Source organism: Centruroides sculpturatus, unplaced genomic scaffold, assembly GCF_000671375.1.
Source record: "Centruroides sculpturatus isolate CEXI.00-Female unplaced genomic scaffold, Cexi_2.0 scaffold702, whole genome shotgun sequence".
NCBI classification, from domain to species: Eukaryota; Metazoa; Arthropoda; class Arachnida; order Scorpiones; family Buthidae; genus Centruroides; species Centruroides sculpturatus.
The window spans coordinates 387753-411918 of NW_019384867.1; the positions used below are offsets into that span (position 1 = coordinate 387753).

The 24166-nt window shown below is 26.9% G+C and overlaps 1 protein-coding gene across 1 annotated transcript in view; it reads left to right on the forward strand.

Moving 5' to 3' along the window:
- LOC111630789 (hemicentin-1-like) overlaps window positions 1-23960 on the forward strand; it is a 90330-nt gene extending 66370 nt beyond the window's left edge. Inside the window, exons 5-15 of the mRNA XM_023374945.1 lie at window positions 15287-15583; window positions 17553-17843; window positions 17933-18220; window positions 19177-19476; window positions 20383-20508; window positions 20642-20669; window positions 20744-20835; window positions 20943-21070; window positions 21625-21816; window positions 22493-22684; window positions 23667-23960. Of these exons, the coding sequence (XP_023230713.1) occupies window positions 15287-15583; window positions 17553-17843; window positions 17933-18220; window positions 19177-19476; window positions 20383-20508; window positions 20642-20669; window positions 20744-20835; window positions 20943-21070; window positions 21625-21816; window positions 22493-22540 (1790 nt within the window). The 3' untranslated portion in view covers window positions 22541-22684; window positions 23667-23960. The remainder of the gene's footprint in view (window positions 1-15286; window positions 15584-17552; window positions 17844-17932; window positions 18221-19176; window positions 19477-20382; window positions 20509-20641; window positions 20670-20743; window positions 20836-20942; window positions 21071-21624; window positions 21817-22492; window positions 22685-23666) is intronic.
- The last annotated feature ends 206 nt before the right edge of the window (window positions 23961-24166 follow it).

Sequence of the window (24166 nt, forward strand, 5' to 3'; positions counted from 1 at the left end):
TAATCTTTTCCTTGGTTTCCTAACAGAAACCTCAGGTATTTTGTCCTCTATGAAGTTTTTTAGTTTATCAGCATCCTCTTTCCTTTTTAATTCTATGGCTAGACCGCCACCACCAATGTTACGGATGCGGTCTATGCCGATATTTAGTTGTGATGGTTTTACTTTTCCATAAATTGTGTTTCGTAGCTTGTTACAACTCTTTTCCTCATCGCTGCTGTAGAGGAGAAGGACCTCAGGTTTGGTCATGTGAACTTTATTGTTTCCTGTTTGATTGACAACCTTTCCAGACTGGAGGACCGCACTATAAGATTGAGGTACCTCCAGGTTATCAGTTGGATCATCAATGTTTCTTTTTGAAGTATTACCCTCAAGGTTTGTGGGCAGGCATTGCACATGCTCAGTGATTTTCTCATTGTTGTCGTGTATCTCGTCTAGTTTTGAGATGACCGAGTTCAGTTTATGATCTAATCTGTCAGAGAATTCAGACAGAGATGAAAGGCTTTTTTCAAGTGAGCCATCTTTGATTTTCTCCAGAGCCTGTATAAGTAAGTCATTCTCCAGGAGTTTTTGAAGACCTTCGTGTGGCTGCAATTGGATGTTCATAGAGCGATGGGAGCCAGGTGGTAGTAGGACTGGTATTGGAGGTGTTGAACCAACACTGAGAATCTTGTTGTACTTGGAAGAAATGGCCTTTTTTCCTGTTGGGGTATTGGGAGAGGTGGGTTTTTGTTGATTCTCGTTGGACAGGATGTTAGTCCTGATAAGTTTTTCAGCCATGTCAATAATTTTTGTGAATTGTTCAGAGATGTAATCAACATGCACTTCAGTTCCCAGGCGAGCCCTATGATTATCAGCACAATATTCTTTAAACTTGTCGACGACTTGATAGGATTTATCCAAAAACTCGTCCAGAGTGATAGGTGCCATTGTAACACAAGTGATTGGTGGTAAGATATGTGAAGAGTGGCCCAATTCTCAGAGGAGACTCTGCACTGTTGATGTGATGATGAGATGATGGACAAAACGATGAAGTCACACCAAGCTGGAAGAGCGCACAGTCAAACAGGCTTACCCAAGATGGATTGAAGCAAAACCCTGTGTTGTCAGGAAGAGAATGATGTGAAAGTTCCTCAAACACCCTAATGGCACAGTAGTAAAAGACTGCAGTAGACCTAAAGCTGGCAAATGGCGTGTAAACCAAGACAATTGACAAAAGTCTGTGTAAACTGCAGGGAAGTACACTTGAAGGGGTGCTTTCCAGAAATCGGTAGTGGCAGAGTCCCAGAAACCCTGCTGCCAAAGATGAAGACTGTATAGTAGAACCAAGGAGAGAGATGGCCCAAAAACCGTGACAACACCGAAAGTACTGGCGACAGTTGCATATAAGGGTCCTGGCACACCTGAGCTTGCCAAGCACAGCTTGGCTCGAGCAGTCTAGCCAAGTTGAACCAGACAGAATACCTGTCTGATCTACCTGGAGTGAAGCAAGTGCTGGCAATGACACCTGCCAACACGGACAGTCCAGGTGGATGGGGGGACCAGTCTGCTAGTAAGTGGGTCTCCCCAAGTAAACCAAAAGTAGTTGAGGGTGTCTCACTCACAAAACAAACACAGTAATCAAAGATGGCTGTGGAGTACCTTCTGGAAAAGAGAAATTCATCCTGCTTGGGGAGGCTAAGATGGTGGACACACAAAATCCAAAGTTCTGACAAATAAATTTGCCAGAAAAGTTAGGCTTAGGAGAGCTAACCCTAACCACTCAGCTAACCCTAAAAGGGGCCTAACTCCCTATACCCTAGTATGGGGAACAGGCTGCTAAGCCTAAAACTAGGGCTAACTGAACTAAACTTAGCTAAGATTGAAGAGCAAGTGAAAAACACGTCCTTTCCCTAGCAAAGCATAACTCCAACTATGATTAAGTATTGTTTCATCTCTGTATATTTTACATTTTTAGCTCTTTAGAGTTTTATAATTTTGTAAATTATGAAATTTAATATGTTTATGCTACTGCGATTTCACTTTAATCGTAAAATGTTACTATACAATTTAAATAATATCATTTTTCAAAATATCATAAACATGAGTGCCTAGATCTGTTTTTATAAGCTTATTATTACTAGTATGATTATAGCTTTACTTTAATTAATCAAGTTTAGATATAACTATTTAATTCCTTACATAATAAATATTAATTTTTGATTATAAATTTTTATTTCTTAATTCATAAAAAGTTTAGCTATTATGTTGTATTAGGATACAATCCCAAGGATATAATTTATTTTTATTAATTTTGTTCAAGTTCTGAATAAATTTTGTCTAAATTAATACATATTAGAATTTTAAGATATTCAATAAGCAAGTCAAAATATAATAATTTTTGAAAGACGAAAGTAATAAGCACGTTTTCTTCGCTCTACTAGAAAAAAAGAAACTATTTTAATCAATGTAGACCTATGTCGAGTAATATTTCATCAAGTATGTGATCATAGTTGACGTTAGATGAAAACGTGATAAGTCACTAGTGGCGGATCAATTTTCATTTAACTTCAACTAGTGGTTGAAATCCTGGATAGGTTAGGGAAAGGTATCTGATTTTATTGGAATAAAGTCGTTACCAAAAGCATAGCAAGATTTGTTGGACATCTCAAGATAGTTACGTCTGAAGAGAAGTTTAAATCTATTAACTCTGAACTGCAATAAAATAACTTATTTTTCTTGTGTGGCAAATGTTTAAGAGAACAATTAGACCGAAGAGAAAACTCTAAAAAACACGAGAAAGATATAAGAAAACAATTTGAACAGAATACTTATTAAAATTTAGACTTAAAATTTTTAAAGATAAATAATCAGATAATTATTTCTTTAACTTAACAGAAAAATAACATAAACAAACAGCCATAGCATATATTTGCAACTGTTATTAGTATTACGTGACATGTTTGAGTATTATATTAGCCTATATGACATTTCTTTCGGAAAAATTTTTGGAAAATAATTCTTCTATTTACTCTTTATTGAAGATTCGTCATTTTATATTTCATGTTTTTCATATTTAAATATTCTTCTATAAATAAATTAATCATAAACTTTATAAATAAATTTCATATAAATGGTAACGTTTAAATTAAGTGTATTTACAAAAATTGAAGTTTTGTAAATATAGTGTACATACAATTTTATATACAGTATATTTACACGTAGAAAAATTTGTTTGACTTTTGTAAATATAAAGGTATTAATTAAGCCTGTTTTGTTTGCTTGATAAAAAATTTTCTATAAATCCAAGCATTACTTGAGTAATTAATGCAATGTTTTTTGTCAGATAGATATTTATTTACATTAAATATGTAGTCATTGCAATTTTTCTCTTTTTAATTTAAATAAACAAGTTTATTTTGTTTTTAATTTATACTTAAATAATAAGAAATTAAAAATGGAATTCCAGTTTCAAGAAAAATGTTAATTAAATAATAAATATAAAATTCTTTAATGTCAATGTTTACATTCATCAAATTTGACAAATGAAAAGTGTATTTTTATAAATAAAATAATCAATTTAATTAAATTAATTAATTAACTTTGGTTGTTTTAATTGATTATTTAAAATATAAGTACAATGCATCTTAATGTTTTAATTTTGTTTATTTGTAAACTTAAATATTTTATTTGATATTTTATATATGAATTGAATTAATGATATACAATCACAATTGGCTGATATACAAATTAATTTTAATTATTTATATAAAGTAATATATGAAAGTTAATTTAAAATAAATCTACATATTTTAATATTTTACTATTAAATAGTACGAAACTTCAAAACACTACATATTTATTATAATTTCAGTTTGAAAATAATTGAAATTTTCAAAATTTTTGCTATATTTTACGCTTTTGTCAAGGTTTTATTTTCATTTTCTCAGCAAGATATGAGTAAAAAGTAATTCATATCAATAAGGAAGCAAAAGTGTTTTTGTGAAAAAGAAATTCATGATATAATAAAAAAATAATATTGCTGTTTATACTTCTTAAAATTTGGTAGATAAGTGATCCTGACTAAAATATTGCTATTGAAAGATGATTTAATATAACACTCAGAGTACTATCACGTTAGCTATAATATTTTAGAAATGGATGAAATTCTTTAGAAGTTAAAGCTCTAAAAAGTTTTAAAAACTTTTCTTTAATATTTTTATAGTTTAAAAGATTTTAAACAGTCTTATCATTCTAAATAATAAAATAAAAGTTTTGAATATTATTTTTGATAAATTTAATATTGCACAGAGGTAATTTTATAGTAACTTATAAGCTCTTCTTCATCATTTTATATAATCTTACATAAATTTAGGATTTGAATATATAGTATTTAGCATAAATTACTATTAAGAAAGTTTCTAGTAAAATATTGACTAAATTGCTATTCGATATTGTTACACAAAAGCAGTCACTTTTGATACAATTGTTATTCGAATAATCAGTCGATATTTCCTATCAAGTCTATAGATTTTAGACTACAGACTTCTGTATAAAAGATATCTTCTCATCTTGACAGATGTCTTCGGTGGTATTATGGCACCAAATACATGAAACCTGAAGGAACATATTTATAAAAAAATTCTGTTATTATATGTTATCTATTAAATTCCCTTGAGAAGTACCAATAATTGACAGAAAATAGTATTATGTCAATAGTATATTTCTTTATTACAACAGTAGCATAAGCTACCAGATTCGCAAAACTGACTTTTAAAACAATTTTCAAGTCTCGTGTACTTAAAATTAAATTTAAACATGTGACATTTTACTTGAATATTTTCTTTTAGATACATTTTTTAAAATAAACAGAACATCGTCAAATATATATAGTGTAACCTATATTCCATATAATTACTATAAATATTGATTTTTTTTAATTTAATTATTAAACATGGAAAATTATAAAAGGCAATTTACCGTATTACATAATTTGTTTAATGGTATACAAACTAAATATTTTAGTTTAATTTATTTGTATCTGTAACGAACTTAAATACTTTTAATTTATAAGTATTTTATACTAAATGCGAAAATAATTTAAATATTTAAATAATATCAAATATTTTGTTAATGTAAATATTACTGAATTCTTAAGCGTTGTATATTAGTTAGGCTATGAAATAAGCTAAAAATTACAGTAATGAATTGGTTAATATTTATAATTAATTCTATTTTTACTTTTTGTAAATACCATTTTCATTATTTACTCATTTGTGTTATCATACCTTAGTAATTATTCATTTCTATCCTTAAAAATTTACAATCTTATTTTAATCGATTTTATAAAAAGCTATCTTAAATATCTTTTCTATCTTATAAATTTTAATTTGTAAATAAATAAATTCATTTTTGAACTCCTGCATTAATTTAAATTTTTAAAATGAAAGTAAACATACATTATTGTGGGAGTCATTTTAAAATATAATAAAATAGAATAAGACATCAAACAATATTTTCTTTTATTCACGGTTTAAGTAAGTTATATATTTTTCAATAACTGGTTAAATTTGAAATGAGTAAACATGTACTATTTAGATATGATGAATTATAAGTGTAGTTGATTTGACTAGTGGCAATATACTAATATGTTTTCTGCTTACAATAACGGCAAGATAAATGATTATTTTATGAAAACATTAAGCTCAAAATGACTTTAGAAAATTATATTTATTTGTTAATAAACAATATTTACTACAGACTACAAAATTATCTACTTTTATTTTTTCAATGCTACAATATAATAACTCTTTCTTCACATTAAATCATACATAATACGATGCAAAATAAAAATTTTAATAATGAATTTACTTTAATGTCTAATAATTTTTAATATTACTTTGTATTGAAATATAAACTATCTTTTTTTTTTAATTCTTGAATGATCTTTAGTGTTTTATATTTCACTTATTTGAATTTTTTATACAAATGTAAATGCTTCATTATAAATCTTACACTTAAATAATATATTACAAAAGTATATTTTGAGTTTTCTACACGATACAAAGAAATGTTTATACTTACGATAAACAAAATAGATAATATCGTAAATTATTCCATTTTTTACATTATTTATATAAAATAAGAGAAATGAGTGATTCCCCATTGAGTTAATTTTTTATCTCTTAAAAATGTTGTTATTAAATTTAATAATAATGAAAAAATATTTCGATAAAACAAAATTAGTTATTTTAATAATTCAAATATAATAACATTTTTACACTGTTAAAAATCGTAAAAGAAAAAAGTTTTCTTTCGTCTATCATATTTTCATAAAGTAAAAGTTGAAATATTTTTTGAGTTTACAGCAAAATAGGATTAAGGATTTTATATTCGAGCAATGGCAAATATACAGGAAATTTCTGTCTTTTATCTTCTTGACTTCACGAAAACTATAATAGTTTATACAACAGAAGCTTACATAGATAAAATTGATGGGAATGAAGAGTAAAATATGTCCATATTTCATTTTTGTTTATCCATTTTCTGATTCTTTTATTATCAAAACATCATATAAAATTGCATATCAGAATTTCAGAATCTTATATCACCATATTAAAATATGATTTTATATCAAAATTTTCAAAAGAAATTTTATATAGTTTGAACTTTTATATTTTCAATTCGATTTTAATATATTTTTAAGATTATTTGGAACAATATTAAAAATTCGAGAATAAATTTTTAAGTATATTACTTTAAATAATTAATGTGAATATAATATTAACTTTTATATTTATTTACTTGTTTTTTTTTTGTTTGATTTGCTTTCTTTGTTTATTTAAAAATATTAAAATGAATTAATACAGATATTTATATTTTTTCATATAACTTTTTTCTTTTCTAGAACAAACTTAGTTTAATTTGTAGTTTATAATAAAGGAATATCGATTAATTTCTTTATGATTATTTAATTATATTTAGCTAAAGGCAAAATCATAAATTTTGTTTTTTTATTTTTTTTATTTTTTGCTAAAGAAAGTAAGTGTATTTTAAAAGTTTTTTTTAAAATTTATGTTAATAAATTATATTTGCATATTTAATAACATATGAATGTATGTAAATAATGTTTTGTTTAGTAAACGAATAAAAGCTTAGCTAAACTGTATATTTCAGTTTTTATTGTAACAACCTGTCTAAACGAGAAATAAAAATTGTAAATATAAAATTATTCCGAAAATAACATCAAATGATTTAATCAGTTATGTTGATATCTAAATGTATTTAAAATAATTATTTTGCGATTTAATTATTATAAAAATTTTAAAAATATATGAGAATAATTTTCTACATTTGTAAAATACAAGAGAAGGCCGTTCAGATATAGAGAATATTAGAGAATGTAGGTTGATTTTTCTGCTATTTTCAATATTTATGTATCGATTACCTCATCAAAATTATATTAGTTTTATAAATTTATTTTATATTTATTCCTGTATTAGACTAATTCAAAAATTTGTCTTATCCAAGATCTTTGCTAAGGTTACGTTCAACCAAAAAAACCAAGAGCTTAAAACAGGAGTTTCTTATTATCTTAATTAAATGGCTACAGAAAGAAAAACTTTCCTAATCATGCCAATCAATTTACTTCAGCTTCAAATCATTATTTTTCCGAATGCTACCTATTTAGAGTGGTATTATTTGTTCTAAGTTTTAATCATTTCTCTTCAATAATTATCGCGTCTTTGATACATTTCACTTCAATTTTACATGGCTCTAGTGTTTATTCGTTTTTTCCTTTTTATTGATTTATAATGCGACAATAAAAATATCGAAAATATCTTTTTTCTACAAATTTATCTTGTTATGCAATATATTTATATGTATATATATTTTTAAATGGCCTGGGCATTAGGCTGATTTAGAAGTTAGCTACATAATTTTCTTACAAATCTAGATAGATATTGATTTTACGTTTGAATTTTATTCGCCCATACTTTTGCAAATCCAAATATATTGCTAAATTACACTTTCGATTCTTTTTTTTCATTTATTATTTTTTTCTTTTATACACCATTGCGTTTTCAATTCTTATTTTAATATATAATCAATAGCACAAAGATCTTCAATATAGTCTATTAGATCTATTGTCTTATCCCATTTTTTATTTGATTCGCTATCAAATTAGCTATTTTAACGCTTATATTTTATGTTTTATTTTTAAATTTTTATTCTGTTTTACTCTTTATATTTAATCGAGCGCACATTTCATTCTACGAATAGAAACTTCTTTTTTATTTGAAACTTTAGAGTAGTGTGTAATGCTATGGCCAGCAATCTAGTATCAAGAAGTTCTGCTTTTATGTCTCAATTGTAAATTCAAATTTTTCTCTAAAATCTACACTTTACACTTCCTGTCGATTTACCTTTTCTTATTTACAGGATGATATTACTTTTTATTTTTCTAAAGAAAATTTTACTTTGTTTTAGCTTCATTATTATTTTTTTAACAGAGTCAAAATTCAATATGAATTTTCTATAAATATCAATGAATTAGTATTTGTTATTTTTTATATTTGCAATATACAGTGTGTTNACTCCTTAGGAAGTTAATAATAAGGAATGATAATATCAAATATTCTAAATAATATATTTATTAAAGAATAAAATATTTTACGGAATATAAATATTTGTAAATACGTAGTGAAATTACCGAAAATTGTAGTCTATAGGGAAAATTCTGAAGAAAGTATAAACTATTAATTATTCTCTGGTCTGATTTTTTCAAATATAAATAAAAATAATAAAAAATAATAAATCTATGTTTAGATCTATATTTAGATGATTGAATTTTACGTATTTAAAATAGTAAAAAAATGAAATTTAAATATGAAAATATTGTAATTTAAAAAATTCTAATTATTTCAAATGGCAACTAAATAAATAAATAAGCATTCATAAAACATTTCATAAATTTTAAAAATATAGGGATTATATATATACTGTTTTTCTCTAAAAAATACACATATAAATATTTTTAAAAAGAAAAATATATATATAAAATTTCTTTAGAAGAAGACGGCACAGTGTAGTCAATCGAGAAAGATGAATAATTTCTTATTTATTCTTTGTTTTTTGAAGTAGAAGCTTTATCTAGTAAAACTATGAAGCGAATAGCTTAGATATGTATCAGATATTTTTGTATATAAATTTAACTAAAGTTTTGCTTACTAAAGCTAACCAAAACGATACAATAAGTCTTTTTGTGTTTAAGAAATTGTGGTGGCATCGACTCTCTTAAACCAGAAATGCTCAGAATAAGAAACATAATTCCAGAGATCTAGAACAATAGTAAATGATAATTTGGAGATTATTTAATTATTTTCAGGTACATTTATAAATGTATTGGAATAAAACTACGCCCTGTTGATAAATAAATATAATTAAATTACTATTAATTTATAGTCTAATTATATTCATCTACTTAACATGACTAATCATTCAATACAAAATATATAAGCATAAAATTAGAAAATTACTAATAAATGATTATTTAACTTATCAAAGTTATTTTATTATAGTAAAAGAGAAGAATATTGTTTATCTCGGAGAAGAAGATAATTACTGATTATCGTATTTTTATAAATTTTTTAATAATTTATTACATTTGAAAAAGGATATTAAGTTATTATAAAGAATAATTAATATAATAATATGATTATAGTATTATCATTATGTCTTTTAATTAAAATTTTCCAATATTTACATAGTATTTTAATTAGAATGTTACAATGATATTTTAAAAACAATACTAATTGAATAAACTTTCCCGTATTCCTATTAGTGCATTTTAATACAGTTACATTAATATACATTAGATTAAACACATTTTTATTATTATCAAATTAGATAATATTTTTAAAAAATTTGATTTAAAAGGACGTTTGTTCGGTAATCTTATAAGCTTCACCTCTAAGAAACATTCATAAATCAGGTAAAGCAATGATCTTCATAAAGTAAATATTCTTACAATTGCAATTCATTTGATATTTAAAATATGGCTAAATAATTGAAAATTAAATTAATTGTATATTATATTATATTATATTAAAGATAAATTAATTTTTATATTATATAATTTTTATCAAAATGTTTTTAATAATGTGATTTTTCTATGAAAGTATCAAACCCTTAAGGGCATATTTAAAAGGATAATATACATATATTTATCTAAATTATATTTTAAAATTTGCTATCAAGTATTACTCAAATGTACTACACTAAATGTACTGTTGCTATCACTTATTAAGTAGGAAATATTTCAAAGTTTTTTTTCGTTTTGAATTCTAACTTGAGTCAATTTTTACTTTTCAATTGAACAAATTTTACTTTTTCAACTGAAATGATTTGATGACAAGATAAATCTTGCAAAATATATTAGCAAAGATTTGTATATATATTTGCTATTTAAGTAAGATACTCAATGAGTCGAAACGTTCTTCGGCTTTACATTCTATTCTCAAGGAGAATAGAAAATCTGCAAGCAAACTAATTCCAATCTACAACTCGAATCGTCTCGACCAATTTTTGAATGGTACGTTTTAACTTTTGAATGCATTTCTCAGAAACTCTCGAAAATAATCTGAACATTGAAAGTAATGTAAGACTATTCAGTTCTAAATTGAGCTTATTTTCTTTTAGCAGAAATCCTAGCAAATGAAAAATAAAATAAATATCGTTTTAAACACGAAATGATTAAATAAACTTGAAGAATATAAATTTTTATTTAAAATTATAATAAAAAGTTAATCAAATTTTTATATTTAGTTACTAAAGATGATAATTTTAGTTCAAAAAGTATATTTTTTAATGCTGTTATTTTTAATATGAGCAAATAGAGAACATTTTTTAAAAATTTTTATGATAAATGTCAATATATTTTTAAATGCCTTTTCTATCTTTTATTCAATGGCATCTTTTATATCTCGATATAAACAAAAGAATAAATAAAATCAAATCCTGTTGAATTTCTAAAAGGTTGCACTTTAAAAATATGAATATGTTGATAGAAATCTAAGGAACAGATTTCGAAATGTGGCAGTTTTCATATCAAAGTATCATCCGATAGATCAAATAAGAATCACCAATATTCCACTATTGATATTTATAGTGTTCAATATCCATAGAAACATCCAAAAACAAAACTCAACACTCTCCTATATTAAATGGATGAAAAATGCTTTTAAAACGTTTCTGATGCCATTGTTTTGGAGTTTTTGAGATGAAAATGGCATTATCGTCCTTCAAAATGTTGTTCTAGTCGATTAATCAATGAACAATATTAGAATCTTTTATCGATGAGGACATCATTTTATAAGTATCTGCCACTTTGAAATTCCGATATTGCCTAAACTTTATTCGGAGTAGAATCATATTTAGTTCAATAATAAAAGTAATCGAAGCGTGTCTTTTGATGTCCGTGAGATGTAGCAACAGCAATCGTTAATATCTCTACCAACCGTATGGCACTTGCTCTTTGTTAAGTAAAGTAATACCACAGACATTTCGCAAAATCGATACGCCAAGCCTACTCGATGATAAACTTGATTTCGACCCGTCAACTGGTCTTTTCAACTGTGCTTCTGCCAAACTAGAGATTTTTAAAGTATATCTTTACTTTACATACAAATGTGTTTGGTCAATAAGGAATCATCATTGTTTATTTTTTTAATATTAAAGAATTTTTAGACTTTCATTCGCCATTATTTTAAACGTGGCGATCAATCTATTTTAGTTGTTTTACCATCTCATCGTAAAAACTAATTTAAAAACGTATTTTTTAAAAAGAAAAGTTTACGTTTCCCCACAGATTAGAGATCTTACCAAGCTAAAATGTCGTTGTATTTTGAGGGTAAAAAAATGAAAGATGCAAGGCATAAGCGATTAATAACTAGCGGAAGATTTTTCAGGCGTCGTCTATCGATGATTTATGTAATGCAGTGTTTTACAGCATATTTATAAGAAACAATGGCCGGATTGACAGTTATTACGTTAAAAGTATGGCAGAAAAATGATCACTAGGCCACAAATTCAAACGTCGAAGCGATAAATATGGATTTATACTTATATTCCTTCTTGTATATAATTTTCATATGATATATTAAGTTATTGCTATAAAACAAATAACAAAACACTTTAAAGATATTTTATATCTTTAAAATTTATTAAATGTAGAGTTAGTTTGCATTACTATTTCATAATGTACAAAGTTTGTTTTGAATAAACAAATATTGATATAATAAAATATGAATTTTGGTTTAATTTATAGTACTTTATCTGACATGCCGATATTTTAAAGCAAGCAAAAAAATTTTTTTTTGACATATTTCTGATATTTTCATAAAAAGTTTTTTATTAATAAATAGGGATTTTAGATACTCGGCACCAGATAATGTTTAATATCAAATCTAAATTATATATATATTTATCGTATATTTACAATTATATTTTTGCTTACTTTATATACTCTTGTGTACGTAAACGATCGAAATGTTAATGGATCCAAGTTCTCACTCTGTGATTCAATTTGTAATCTGAAAATGTAGGAAAAGCATTTTGAAAAACCATTTATGTTTTCATTTTTTCTTTCACATGAAGTATTTGAATATCATTTGTATACCAATGGGAAAGTAAATTTCAGCAAAGCTTAACCATCTCCATTAAATTTGATAAAATCTTTAAATGAAATTAATTCCAAAAAAATTAATTTAATTAATAAAAACATTCCACTGTTATTTATTCTTTATACTCAGTTAAATAAATAAAATTGCCAATGCGGAAATTTATATGGTGTTATAAATTACATTATCAATTCAAATTCTCCTACTTGATGATTTAATTCGGATATTCAAATTTACTCTTAGGATAAATATCGTGATTAATTGTTTAAGTTTCTTATAAAGCTAAACTATTTTATGACTCGCGAAAAAATAAATGAATTTTCTTGCAAAAGAAAAAGTCACTATAATAAATTATAACATTTAATTTATTAATTAATTATTTAGATAAAGGGAATTTAGTTTTTATTCATGCAAATTGATTTAATTTTTTAATTGATTGTTATTTTTATTAACGAATTTAAACTGAAAACACTACTACTTCATAAACAGATATTATCTGAAATAATAAAAAGTAAAAATGCTGATTCAAAATCCGATTTCGGTCAAAATTAATTTATATTGGATTAGTTTTATCTCTCACTGTCTACGTTTCTTATTTTATATTCAGATATTGTTTTATTTAATTTTGTATTTGCAGATGGTTTATCACATCAAACCTAACTACATTGGATCAAATTAAAACTGGAAATTATTTGATAATTCTATAAAAAGAAATTGCATTAATTCTTTTTTAAATAACATATTTTATTCAAGAAAATCAGGAACTATAATTAAGTTCCTTAAAAGAAAATCAATAAATATTCAGCTTCCTTAGTTACTATTGCGTGACTACTTGCATAACTCTTCAATTTTCATCAAATTACTGTGAATTTCTAACTTTTCGTCTTGTAATAATTCAACATCAACTTTAAAATAACTTAAATTGACAAGAATCCAGTTTCAAAACTCTTTTGTAACGTTATTTTCTGGTGGCATAAGACTCTTCTAATTACTTACCGCTAATTTATTTTTCGACTTTTTAAATATTCCACACGAGTACAGCATGTAGAAAGAGTACTGTTATTTTACATAATATTTGTCATCAGCATGACAAGTATTATTAAATATTCTCGCTAAAACGTGCAAGTGGCACAAGATTGGTGAACATACGATGACACAGTACAAGGGATGTATATCGATTCGACTGTCCAGGTTACTTACTAATGTCAAATCGATGAAATCAACCTAGTTAATCAGCACTTCTGCGAATCGTACAGGCGCAACGCAACTCACTAATCATTCCCATGGTCCAACTTTATAGAGAATGATGGACTTTGTTCACTAAACAAGATGAAAGAAAGGCGTTACCTCCCGTAAATCAAAAACTTAAACAAGTAAATGAAAAATACATTCGACTCAGACGAGAAATCTATTAACTGCCTTCACTATTTTAGATAAACGACTTTCTTCATCTTTTCAAGCCAAGGTGAAATTTGAAATATTCAACTACGAGTAAAGAGAAAATCGAATGAGATCAGTCGAATTCGTTATTTTTTCATTGTTTGTATTCTAACTTCAATTTTAATAAAATAAGAAAATGTCTTCAAGAAGATAATTATTTTAAATATCTTCAATGAAAGCTTTGTAAATATTGTACTTCTTCAGAAAGTATTTTAATAGTTTAAACACTTTAAGTGACTTATCGTAAACAAATCTTTTATGCATAGTTTACATTTTATTTTTCTTAATATAAAAAAAGATATTTGTTGACAACCGCAAACAAACAGTGTTACACAAAAATTTATAATAATAAATTTTATTCTATATTTAAATCATATAGGCCTACTGTATTTTATTCCTTTTTAAACTTAATAGCATTTTTATATTATTTAAATGTACTTTTCAATAAAAACTTTAACAGCGTCCGTGAGATGTAGCAACAGCAATCGTTAATATCTCTACCAACCGTATGGCACTTGCTCTTTGTTAAGTAAAGTAATACCACAGACATTTCGCAAAATCGATACNAAGTTACTTGTGATGTAGAAGCGAGTCCAGAAAATGTTAAATTTCGTTGGTCGTTAAATAATTCGGTTGACAACATAGAGATAACAACTCATATTAGTAACGGTACCAGCAGCACGGTTACTTACACTCCCTGGTCTGTGTCTGGATATGGTGCTTTGTTGTGTTGGGGCCAGAATATTATTGGATATCAGAAGGAGCCTTGCGTCATTAGACTCATACCTGCAGGTATTTCCTTCTTGATAAAAAAAAAATGTTCCTTTGATGATATAGTCGCTGTTGCCGTTATAGTGGGCAGATAAAGATTCTAGCTTTTACGAAATTTATTCTGGAGAAATTTAAAAATATGCATTAAAGTTAACTGTAGTGATTGCACAGAATATTATGTGTTAATCTATATAAATATTTTAATAATGACATAAAAACAACAGATAAGCCTTTGATTCATGCGACTTTAATAATATTAAAATGTTTACATAAAGTAAAAAAACAACAAAATATATGCATTTTTAACATGTCACGGTATTAAATATTAATCATAGTAAACAAAAAATGTACAGTTTATAGTTTGATATTTCAAAAAACTAATGCAGTTAAGGTTGATCAGTGTAACTTTTTTTATGCAGTAAAGCCGTTGGATGTCCATCTCATCACAAGTTTATCTCACGTATCGGCCGGAAAAAAAGCCAAGTTGACTTGTGAATCGACAGGTTCCCGTCCTCCGGCAACCATTACTTGGTGGAAAGATGGGAAAAAGTTACGCAATGCCGTGGAGAGCATCACGGAAGGTGGAAACGTGACTACCTCTGTACTCACCATCATTCCTTCCGCAGATGACAACGGAAAAGTACTCACATGTAGATCGGATCATCCTTCGCTAGTCCACGACGATCTTCAAGACAGTTGGGTGATGAATGTGTTCTGTAAGTTCCCCCCAAAAGTGACGACTCAATTAAAGTAGAAGAACAGGGAAATCTCATTTTCTTATGGGATAGATATGAATGAAGATGTCTGAATGATCGATATTTTGTCCAGGTTCATATCTTATTTTTGCTGGTTAGTTAATGATTATTAGAACTGTTTCATTAGAAGGTAATGTTATTTGTCTAAGTGACTCTCTGTGGTGATTCAGAATTAGATATTCAAAACTAAAATTCGATTCTCAAAACGGTCTCATCTTTCATTTTATATAGAATATCTAGTTCTTTCAGCAAATTAAAAGTATGAAATAAATAAGAAAGAGTGAAAAACAAAAGGCTAAGATCTCACTCCAGCTTTTCAAAAATAAAAACTTATTCTCTCTATATATAAAATTGTTAACAGAAATATAACAATCGAAATCTGATCTCTGATCTCAAAATGTTGACATCGCTGTAGGTTGTAGTTAGTTATTTCTCGTTAAAAAGTTTATAACTTTTTATGGAATTGATGACAGTTTGAATAGAAACATAAGTTAATTAAATATTGCTGTCTTTTGTAAGTTAATAAGAGAGATTATAAATCCCTCTGTGTGCAGTAATTAAAATTTCAAGTGATGGTCATTACTGGAGACAAAGTTTTATGTATAATTAATACAGATCGCAACTCCCTTTAAGAGTAACAACAGACAGAAAACTAAAAGTGATTTTTGCACAATTAGTGATTCAAATTCGATTACTTTTGTTACATAAAGAGTATAATATAATTTAAGAGCCCGGCTTTCATTTACATAGGCATCAATCTAATTAAATCTGTTGAGGGAATAATAATTTAGTTTCACTTTCATTTTTCAATAATTTGAATGATTGCAATAAAAATACGTAAATCACTAATATTAAAATTCGCTTTTAGTCTCTTTAATGAAAAAATTATCGTTTTTTTTACCCCAAACACTAATTGTCAATCTCATCTAGTCTATATTAAATTTTATATCGTTCGATTCCTTTATAATTATTATTATTCATGTTTCAGTATCGAATTTCCGAAATTTTTTTCGAAATTTTAGACATATTTAATGATATCATTATTTTCTCATAAATTTCTGAATAAAACGGATTTAAAAAGAAAACGTGTTGCTATATTTAACGTATAGTTTAACAAAAGATAAATCATTATTTTACGACCAAAAACGACATATTTCAAGTCACTATAATCATAATTTTTATCTAATAATTTAAAAAGCGATTGTTCAATTCAAGTCCTAATGGAAGTTCTAAGGGTATAGAAAGTTTTCTTTGGTCTCAAAAGGGAGGACATCTTTCTTCTAACTACGAAAATAATACCATCACTGAGAGTATTTTTCTTGTGTCGGTTATTGCGTGCCAGTAGCAAATACTTTTTTCTATTTTTCTATATTTCTTTCCTTTCGAGACTATAGGCTATCACGCAAAGTAATTTTCTTCCACTTTAGACGAATGTTTGGTAAATTACACGTTTTCTGTCGCATAACGGTAAAAATTTAGGTTCCTAGTAAATCCGGTAGAATCTGAAGAAAAAAATTCAAATAATTATAAGAGAGTCAGATGAAACTTATACGGCTCTTTTATATATATATATATATATATATAAAAGAAAAAACCGGAAAAAAGGAAATGCAATAACAACTTCTCTAGTGAAGTAAAAATGATTATTACGGTAGAGAATGGAGATTTATCCCTAATTCACATTTATTCTTTTCTCTTTTATTAATTTTTATAAACAGTGTAAGCAATAAAAATATTTTTTTAAATTAAAATTAATTTAAATATTTCATTTTTTAATTATTTGAAATTTAAATTTTAATGTTTCGAGCTTCTATCTTTAATATTAAACCTATCAATCTATCAATATATATATATTTACATTAAATATAGTTTAACTTCGAAAACATGCTATAAAATGAAAAATGCTTTATCATAAACAATGTTTTTACAGATGTGCCAAATATTACATTGGATTTCGGTGCTAACATTCAACATACTGCTATCAAAGAAGGCAGCGATGTTTATTTCGAATGTAATATCAAAGCTAATCCTTGGGTAACAGACGTTGGCTGGAATTTTCAAGGGAAACCATTATATAGTAATACTTCCGCGGGCATCATCGTTAGTAATCAGTCCTTAGTACTTCAAAAAGTTAAAAGAGATCACAGAGGATTTTATCAATGTACGGCTACTAATGTAGAAGGAGAAGGAGCAAGTAATAAAATACCGTTAGAAGTACAGTGTAAGTTTATATAAGGTTTATATAAGCTTTATCATTCGTTATAAATTATCTAACTACGTTTAATTAAATTTATCTCTTTTTCTTCCTAGATGCTCCTATTTGTAAAAATCCCTTAAAATCTGTATATGGAGTTGCTCGAGATGAAGCTACAGAAGTTACTTGTGATGTAGAAGCGAGTCCAGAAAATGTTAAATTTCGTTGGTCGTTAAATAATTCGGTTGACAACATAGAGATAACAACTCATATTAGTAACGGTACCAGCAGCACGGTTACTTACACTCCCTGGTCTGTGTCTGGATATGGTGCTTTGTTGTGTTGGGGCCAGAATATTATTGGATATCAGAAGGAGCCTTGCGTCATTAGACTCATACCTGCAGGTATTTCCTTCTTGATAAAAAAAAAAAATGTTCCTTTGATGATATAGTCGCTGTTGCCGTTATAGTGGGCAGATAAAGATTCTAGCTTTTACGAAATTTATTCTGGAGAAATTTAAAAATATGCATTAAAGTTAACTGTAGTGATTGCACAGAATATTATGTGTTAATCTATATAAATATTTTAATAATGACATAAAAACAACAGATAAGCCTTTGATTCATGCGACGGTATAGAAATTGAATTTATTTTAGTAACATATATTTATTTTATTTTTCTTTCTTAAATTTTCTTCGGAGATATATTTTTATTTACAGTTTAAGTTTTTTTATAGGAAAAAAATAAAATCTTTCAATCGAAACCGGGGTTTTTGGTATTTATAAAAAAAAGTAAATAAATAGTTTGAATTCATTTCCTCTTATTCTATAGAGAAGTAGCAATGGTGACAACGGATGAAAGAGATTCCTTATAAGTACTTCATAGAAGAAATGCATAAACTTTTTTTTCTAGCAACTAGAAAATCCATTAGTGTATTTCTTTAGTAGTTGATGGAATGTGTAAGAAAAATATGGGATTTACTGATCACAAAGTGTGATATCTCTTAAAGAATACCGGCAGTTTAGTAAAAGTATTTTAGGATTTTGTTTTACTATAAAAATAAAGAATCTTTTTCTAAACATCATTATTCTGTTAAAAAGATGTAAGGATTACAATTTTAAGAATAAAATATAGTAATATTGACATTTAAAAGTACGATTTTAGCTTGATTTATTTGCATATAAATATATTTATTTTAAATAAAAATTTACCAAATAAAATAACAGTTTAAAATGTCGAAAAGTAAGAACAAAAATAATCCATAATGTTACCAACAAGCTGACTTCAAGAGTTATTAGGTGATAGTAAGACCACCTTATGGCTTCCCATCGAAATTTATCGCAACAATTTTTTGTTTCAGGCCCTCCAGACTCTGTTAAGGGCTGTCTAGTGACAAATCTAACGACAAATTCTTTAACGGTAGAATGTGAAGCTGGCTATGATGGTGGAATGCAGCAGCAGTTTCATCTCGAGGTATATAACTCAGCAATCGAACATCTTCAGGTGAACTTGACATCTCAGGACCTCCCCGTGTTTAATGTTCAAAATCTTCCAGAAGGCACTTCGTATGTTTTGGTACTTTACGCCTCCAACAACAAGGGTAGAAGCAATTCGGTAGCACTAATGGCAAATACATTACCACCTGCAGAAAGACGGACAGGTAGGATCTCATTTTAAAAAATTATTTACATGGAAGAACGTATTTTAATTAAAGGATTTAACGCATTTTAATCATATCGATTTACACCAAATTAATATTCTAATAATGCTAATCACTTTCGAAACAAGGATTTCATAGGTTAAACATGAGATTAATTATTAAGAATTAAGTTATTCGATTTTATAATAAAACAAATTAAAAACTATTTTAATTAATTTACTTTCTTGAAATGTTTCTGTTACAACGATACCTATAGAGTTGGCTTCAATTACAGTATAAAGTATTCTTTATATGAAATAGCAAATTCTCTTGAACTTATTATTACTGATAATTAAGTAAATTGTGAGTTAATGAAATACGATAATTATTTTACTCATATCGCATTTCAACTTGTAACAGATCAGTGTGTTGATGATGAATATTAACACATTTAACTTCTTTTAAATGCTGTAATTTTCTCAATCTTTGTTATTTAATTCCTACACTATTCAAATAAGTTTATAACTTTATGTCAATTTGCATCATTTCAATTCTAAAATTTAAGTGAAAGCAATTCTAAACTTTATTATTAGATTAGAATTAATTTACATATTAAGTTATCTGTAATTAAGAATATTGGAAGAAGTTTCATATCTAGTTCTAGATGCCATCTTTATCAACTTCTAAGCGTTAAACTGACATTTATATTAAATATATCGGTAACTCCATTAAACTAAAACTTGAAATTAAATCTGTTATGAAACATATGATGATAAAATTTATTTGACTCGAAATTACATAAAATTTAATTTTTTAATTTGTTTTATCTCATTCTGTTATTGTTAGCAAAATCGTGTAGGCAAAGCAATAAAAATTTGAACGGTTTTTTTCATGTTTTTTATCTTCAAACCGAGTTTCTATATTTAGCTAACGAAGAAGAAGCTGCAGTCAGTCCCATTTTAGGAGTTCTTATTGGTGTTATCGGAGCTTTAGTTCTGGTTGCGATTATCGTCACACTAGTAATGAAATTGCAATCCGATCGTTCTGACAAAGGTAATGTCTTCAAAAAGACAGATATTACTTCTTTGCACTCAGATAGCCATTAATGAACATGTATAAAGTTTAAAAACTAATATTACTTTTGTGAAATTTGAAATTTTTCAAATACTTTAATCATTCATTTCAGGTTCCCTTCCACAAGAAAGTATTAACAAGTGAGTTTAGAACAGATGTGTATATATGTATTAAGCTTTATAATTTATTAAAAATAATATAAATTTTCGTTTAGGTGTGATACACCACTGAAAAAAGATACAGATGATATACCAGAAAGTACAGAAAAAGGTCCAGATATAATACCACCGAATACAGATATTTTACGTAGGTTTCTATTATGAATTATTCAAACTGAATTTTCAGTAGCTATAAAATTGCAATTTTTAAAATATTCTAAAATTAAACTTTAAAATTTGTTTGAAACTTCTCAGTGGGCTATATAGGAGCTGACATGTCCGAGAGGTTGCACCGCACTTCAGAAGTGATGTACCCATCAGTTATGTCAATGACAGATCCTTTACATTCTATTACAGGCAATCAAGCCATGAAGTATAGACAAGTAAGTGTTAACTCCATATTGAAACTAATGGTATCTTGGGAATAATTCACCAAGTAATCGATGCCAACATTATTGATTGGTTGAGGTCAAGTTACTTAAGTGATAATGATTTTCTCCCTGTTTGAGACGTAAACTCTTATTAATTATTGTAAAATTTAAAATGTGAGTTTAGTTTAATATTTACCAAAAGAAATTTTTAAACATAATATAATCCAAGGAAAAATTGTATTTTAAAATTTTTCTAGTACATTATTTTCAATAACGAATGAAAATAAAGGTTATTTTCCTTAGAATATTTCCTTATTTTAAAGAAGAAAGATTAAATATTTTTAATATAAATTTTGATCGAAACTTTTATCAAATTTCAATTTTTGAAACATTTTATGTAAAACAAATATTTTTTAAATTCTAAAATAACGCTCCCAGTTCCAAAAAAGCGCCAAAAAACTAGATGATTTCCTATTCATTCTACTCAAAACAACATTAAAAATGAAAATGCGCGTAAAAGAGTACAACTTATCTTTTATTAAATTTGACCTCTATCTTACTGACAGTACAGTGTAGATCCTGCATATGTCGAACTTCCCCGTCCACCAACTGTCAGGCGTCCAATGCCAGATCCCGATTATCCTGAAATTCGAAGGCCCACCCGAATGATGTTACATCAGGAACAGAGTCAAGAGCTGGACAGATACAGGCAGACACCGGAATGGCCCATCACGAATGACATCCAGATGAGAGGAATGGTGCGTCTCCCTCACTAAAGTTCTCTAATTGAATAACAGAACATAAAACCTTCCTTTCATTATTGTTAATTGCTTTTAATAAATACATATAAAATAACTCGCCAGTGTAGGAAGTACATTATCTTCATTTGACGTACCGTAATTAATATTAATGTTTATCAACAGAGCTAGTTTTTAATATTCTTTAATTTAATCATTCTAGAAGAAATTTTTATGATAAAATTTCAATCAATAACCTAGAATAATTTTTATTTTTAAGTTTTTTAAATGTCTCTAGAGTATTTTTCAATCTACATTTTTATTTTTAGTTGACAGTCAAAATAAAAGCTTTCGTTAACTAAATTAATACAATTAGTTACAGAGTTCCTGAAGCGTAGAATCTAAATGTTTGTTTTAACAAGTAAATTAATTTAACCTTTAATTAATTGTATTCGAAAGTAATTTCATTAATCTTGCAGTGAGCAATCATTTCTATTAAATAAAGATAGTAGACCTAATTATTATTTAGTGGTATTTATCTGATTTCTTGTTTATCTAATGTTTAAAATAATAAAAGATGTCTAGTTATATATATTTTAGTCTTTAAGATATAAAAATAAAAAATAGACTATTTAAGCTGATTGCACTAAATATATTGGTAAATTGAGTTGGCACAAACTCATTACATTCGCAACAGCCTTCAGGTATCTCTCCTGTCCACTCGACGGTTACCACAACATTGTGAATTCCATGCGATGCTCTTCAGTAGAGATGGTCAGGTGAAGAAGGTCCATCTCCGGCTACAACCATCAGCATTTCTACATTTGTACAGCACTGTCCTGTTCATCTACTGAATTCGATAGGGAACTGGCATCCTGTTACTATACAGGTAGGTTTGAACTAAAAAAAGACTTACTCTAGCCTTCTACTTCAATGTAAAATCGATAAATAAAAAAGCTAAAGCGAAAACGAAAAATATCGATAACTAACTCAATTCTAACTTCATTTTCTTTAAAAAAAATGACAAAAAAATATTTCTAGTTTTTCATTGAAATATTTAACAACTAAATTATAAATATTTTATCTTTTCAGAAACTTTCTCTTATCTCATTTAATTTTCAGCGATTAATTTTTATATATTTCAAATTAATTTATATCAATAGGAAGTTTTTAATATTAGTATAACAAATGAGAGCTGGATTTTAAGAGTTATTTAAAACATGTTGTTGATTGGCAAAAAATATAGGCCTAACTATAAATAACAATGAAAAACAGATTAATCGCATCTGACCGATTCGGTTGGCAGTCAATTATTGCTAAAGTGCAAGCAGGAAATATGCCTTCAGTTCCCAGCTTATCCGATTTCTTCTCCATTTCTTTTTTACCCTCCTTCTAATGATCAAATATAGAAGTGGTTATCGTTTCTGGCATCATTTGGCCTAATTTCGTTTGATTATCTTATTAGTTATTATCATTCAAAAAGAGAAGTGTTGCAAACCTTTCTTTTCTCTTTGTATTCGGAGTAGTTAATCATGAAAATGAATAATTCATCCTGTTGAGACAATTCCCGAACGAGAATTGTTATCAGCATATCTGAATGGTTTGTTTTAAACAAGACCTGCATTTTTGTCATTTTCATTATTCAAACTCTTCTTTTCAAATGTAAGAAGTGATTATCTTCCCAAATTCATTTTTCAAACATATTTTCAAGATTAATTTTATGAAATTTAGCTATTTTTATCAAGAAGAAATACGTGAAGTAATCATCCTAATACTTCATTTTCTTGATGTTTATCGTTCTTTTCAACGATGAGTAAGTTACTTGAATTAATTTCATTTAATATAATCTATATAATTTTATTTCCTTGCAGGAAAATGGAAACGTTTATGAGACTCTAAAGGAATTTCTTAGAAGACATCATTTGCCGAACAAACATATATTTGTTTTAATATTTGTGTATTTAAGTGATCACTAAGTGACGTCTTCTAAAAGATTTTCGAGATGAGAACTCAATAAATGACTCTGTACAAATATATCACCGGAGACTGTACAAATCTATTTGCACAACACTCGGAAAAGAACAGTTTATTATGGCTTTGTATATCATCATCTTTACTGTGTATAGATCATTCATTGGTGCTAAAATAGACATGATTTGAATAGGCACAGACTAATTAGTTTCTTTTTTTATAAGGAAATTATTGTAGTTTCACATGTAACTTATAAACCATTTTTAAAATGATAAAAAATGTATTGAAAATAAAATATCTCCAGATATAATACCACCGAATACAGATATTTTACGTAGGTTTCTATTATGAATTATTCAAACTGAATTTTCAGTAGCTATAAAATTGCAATTTTTAAAAT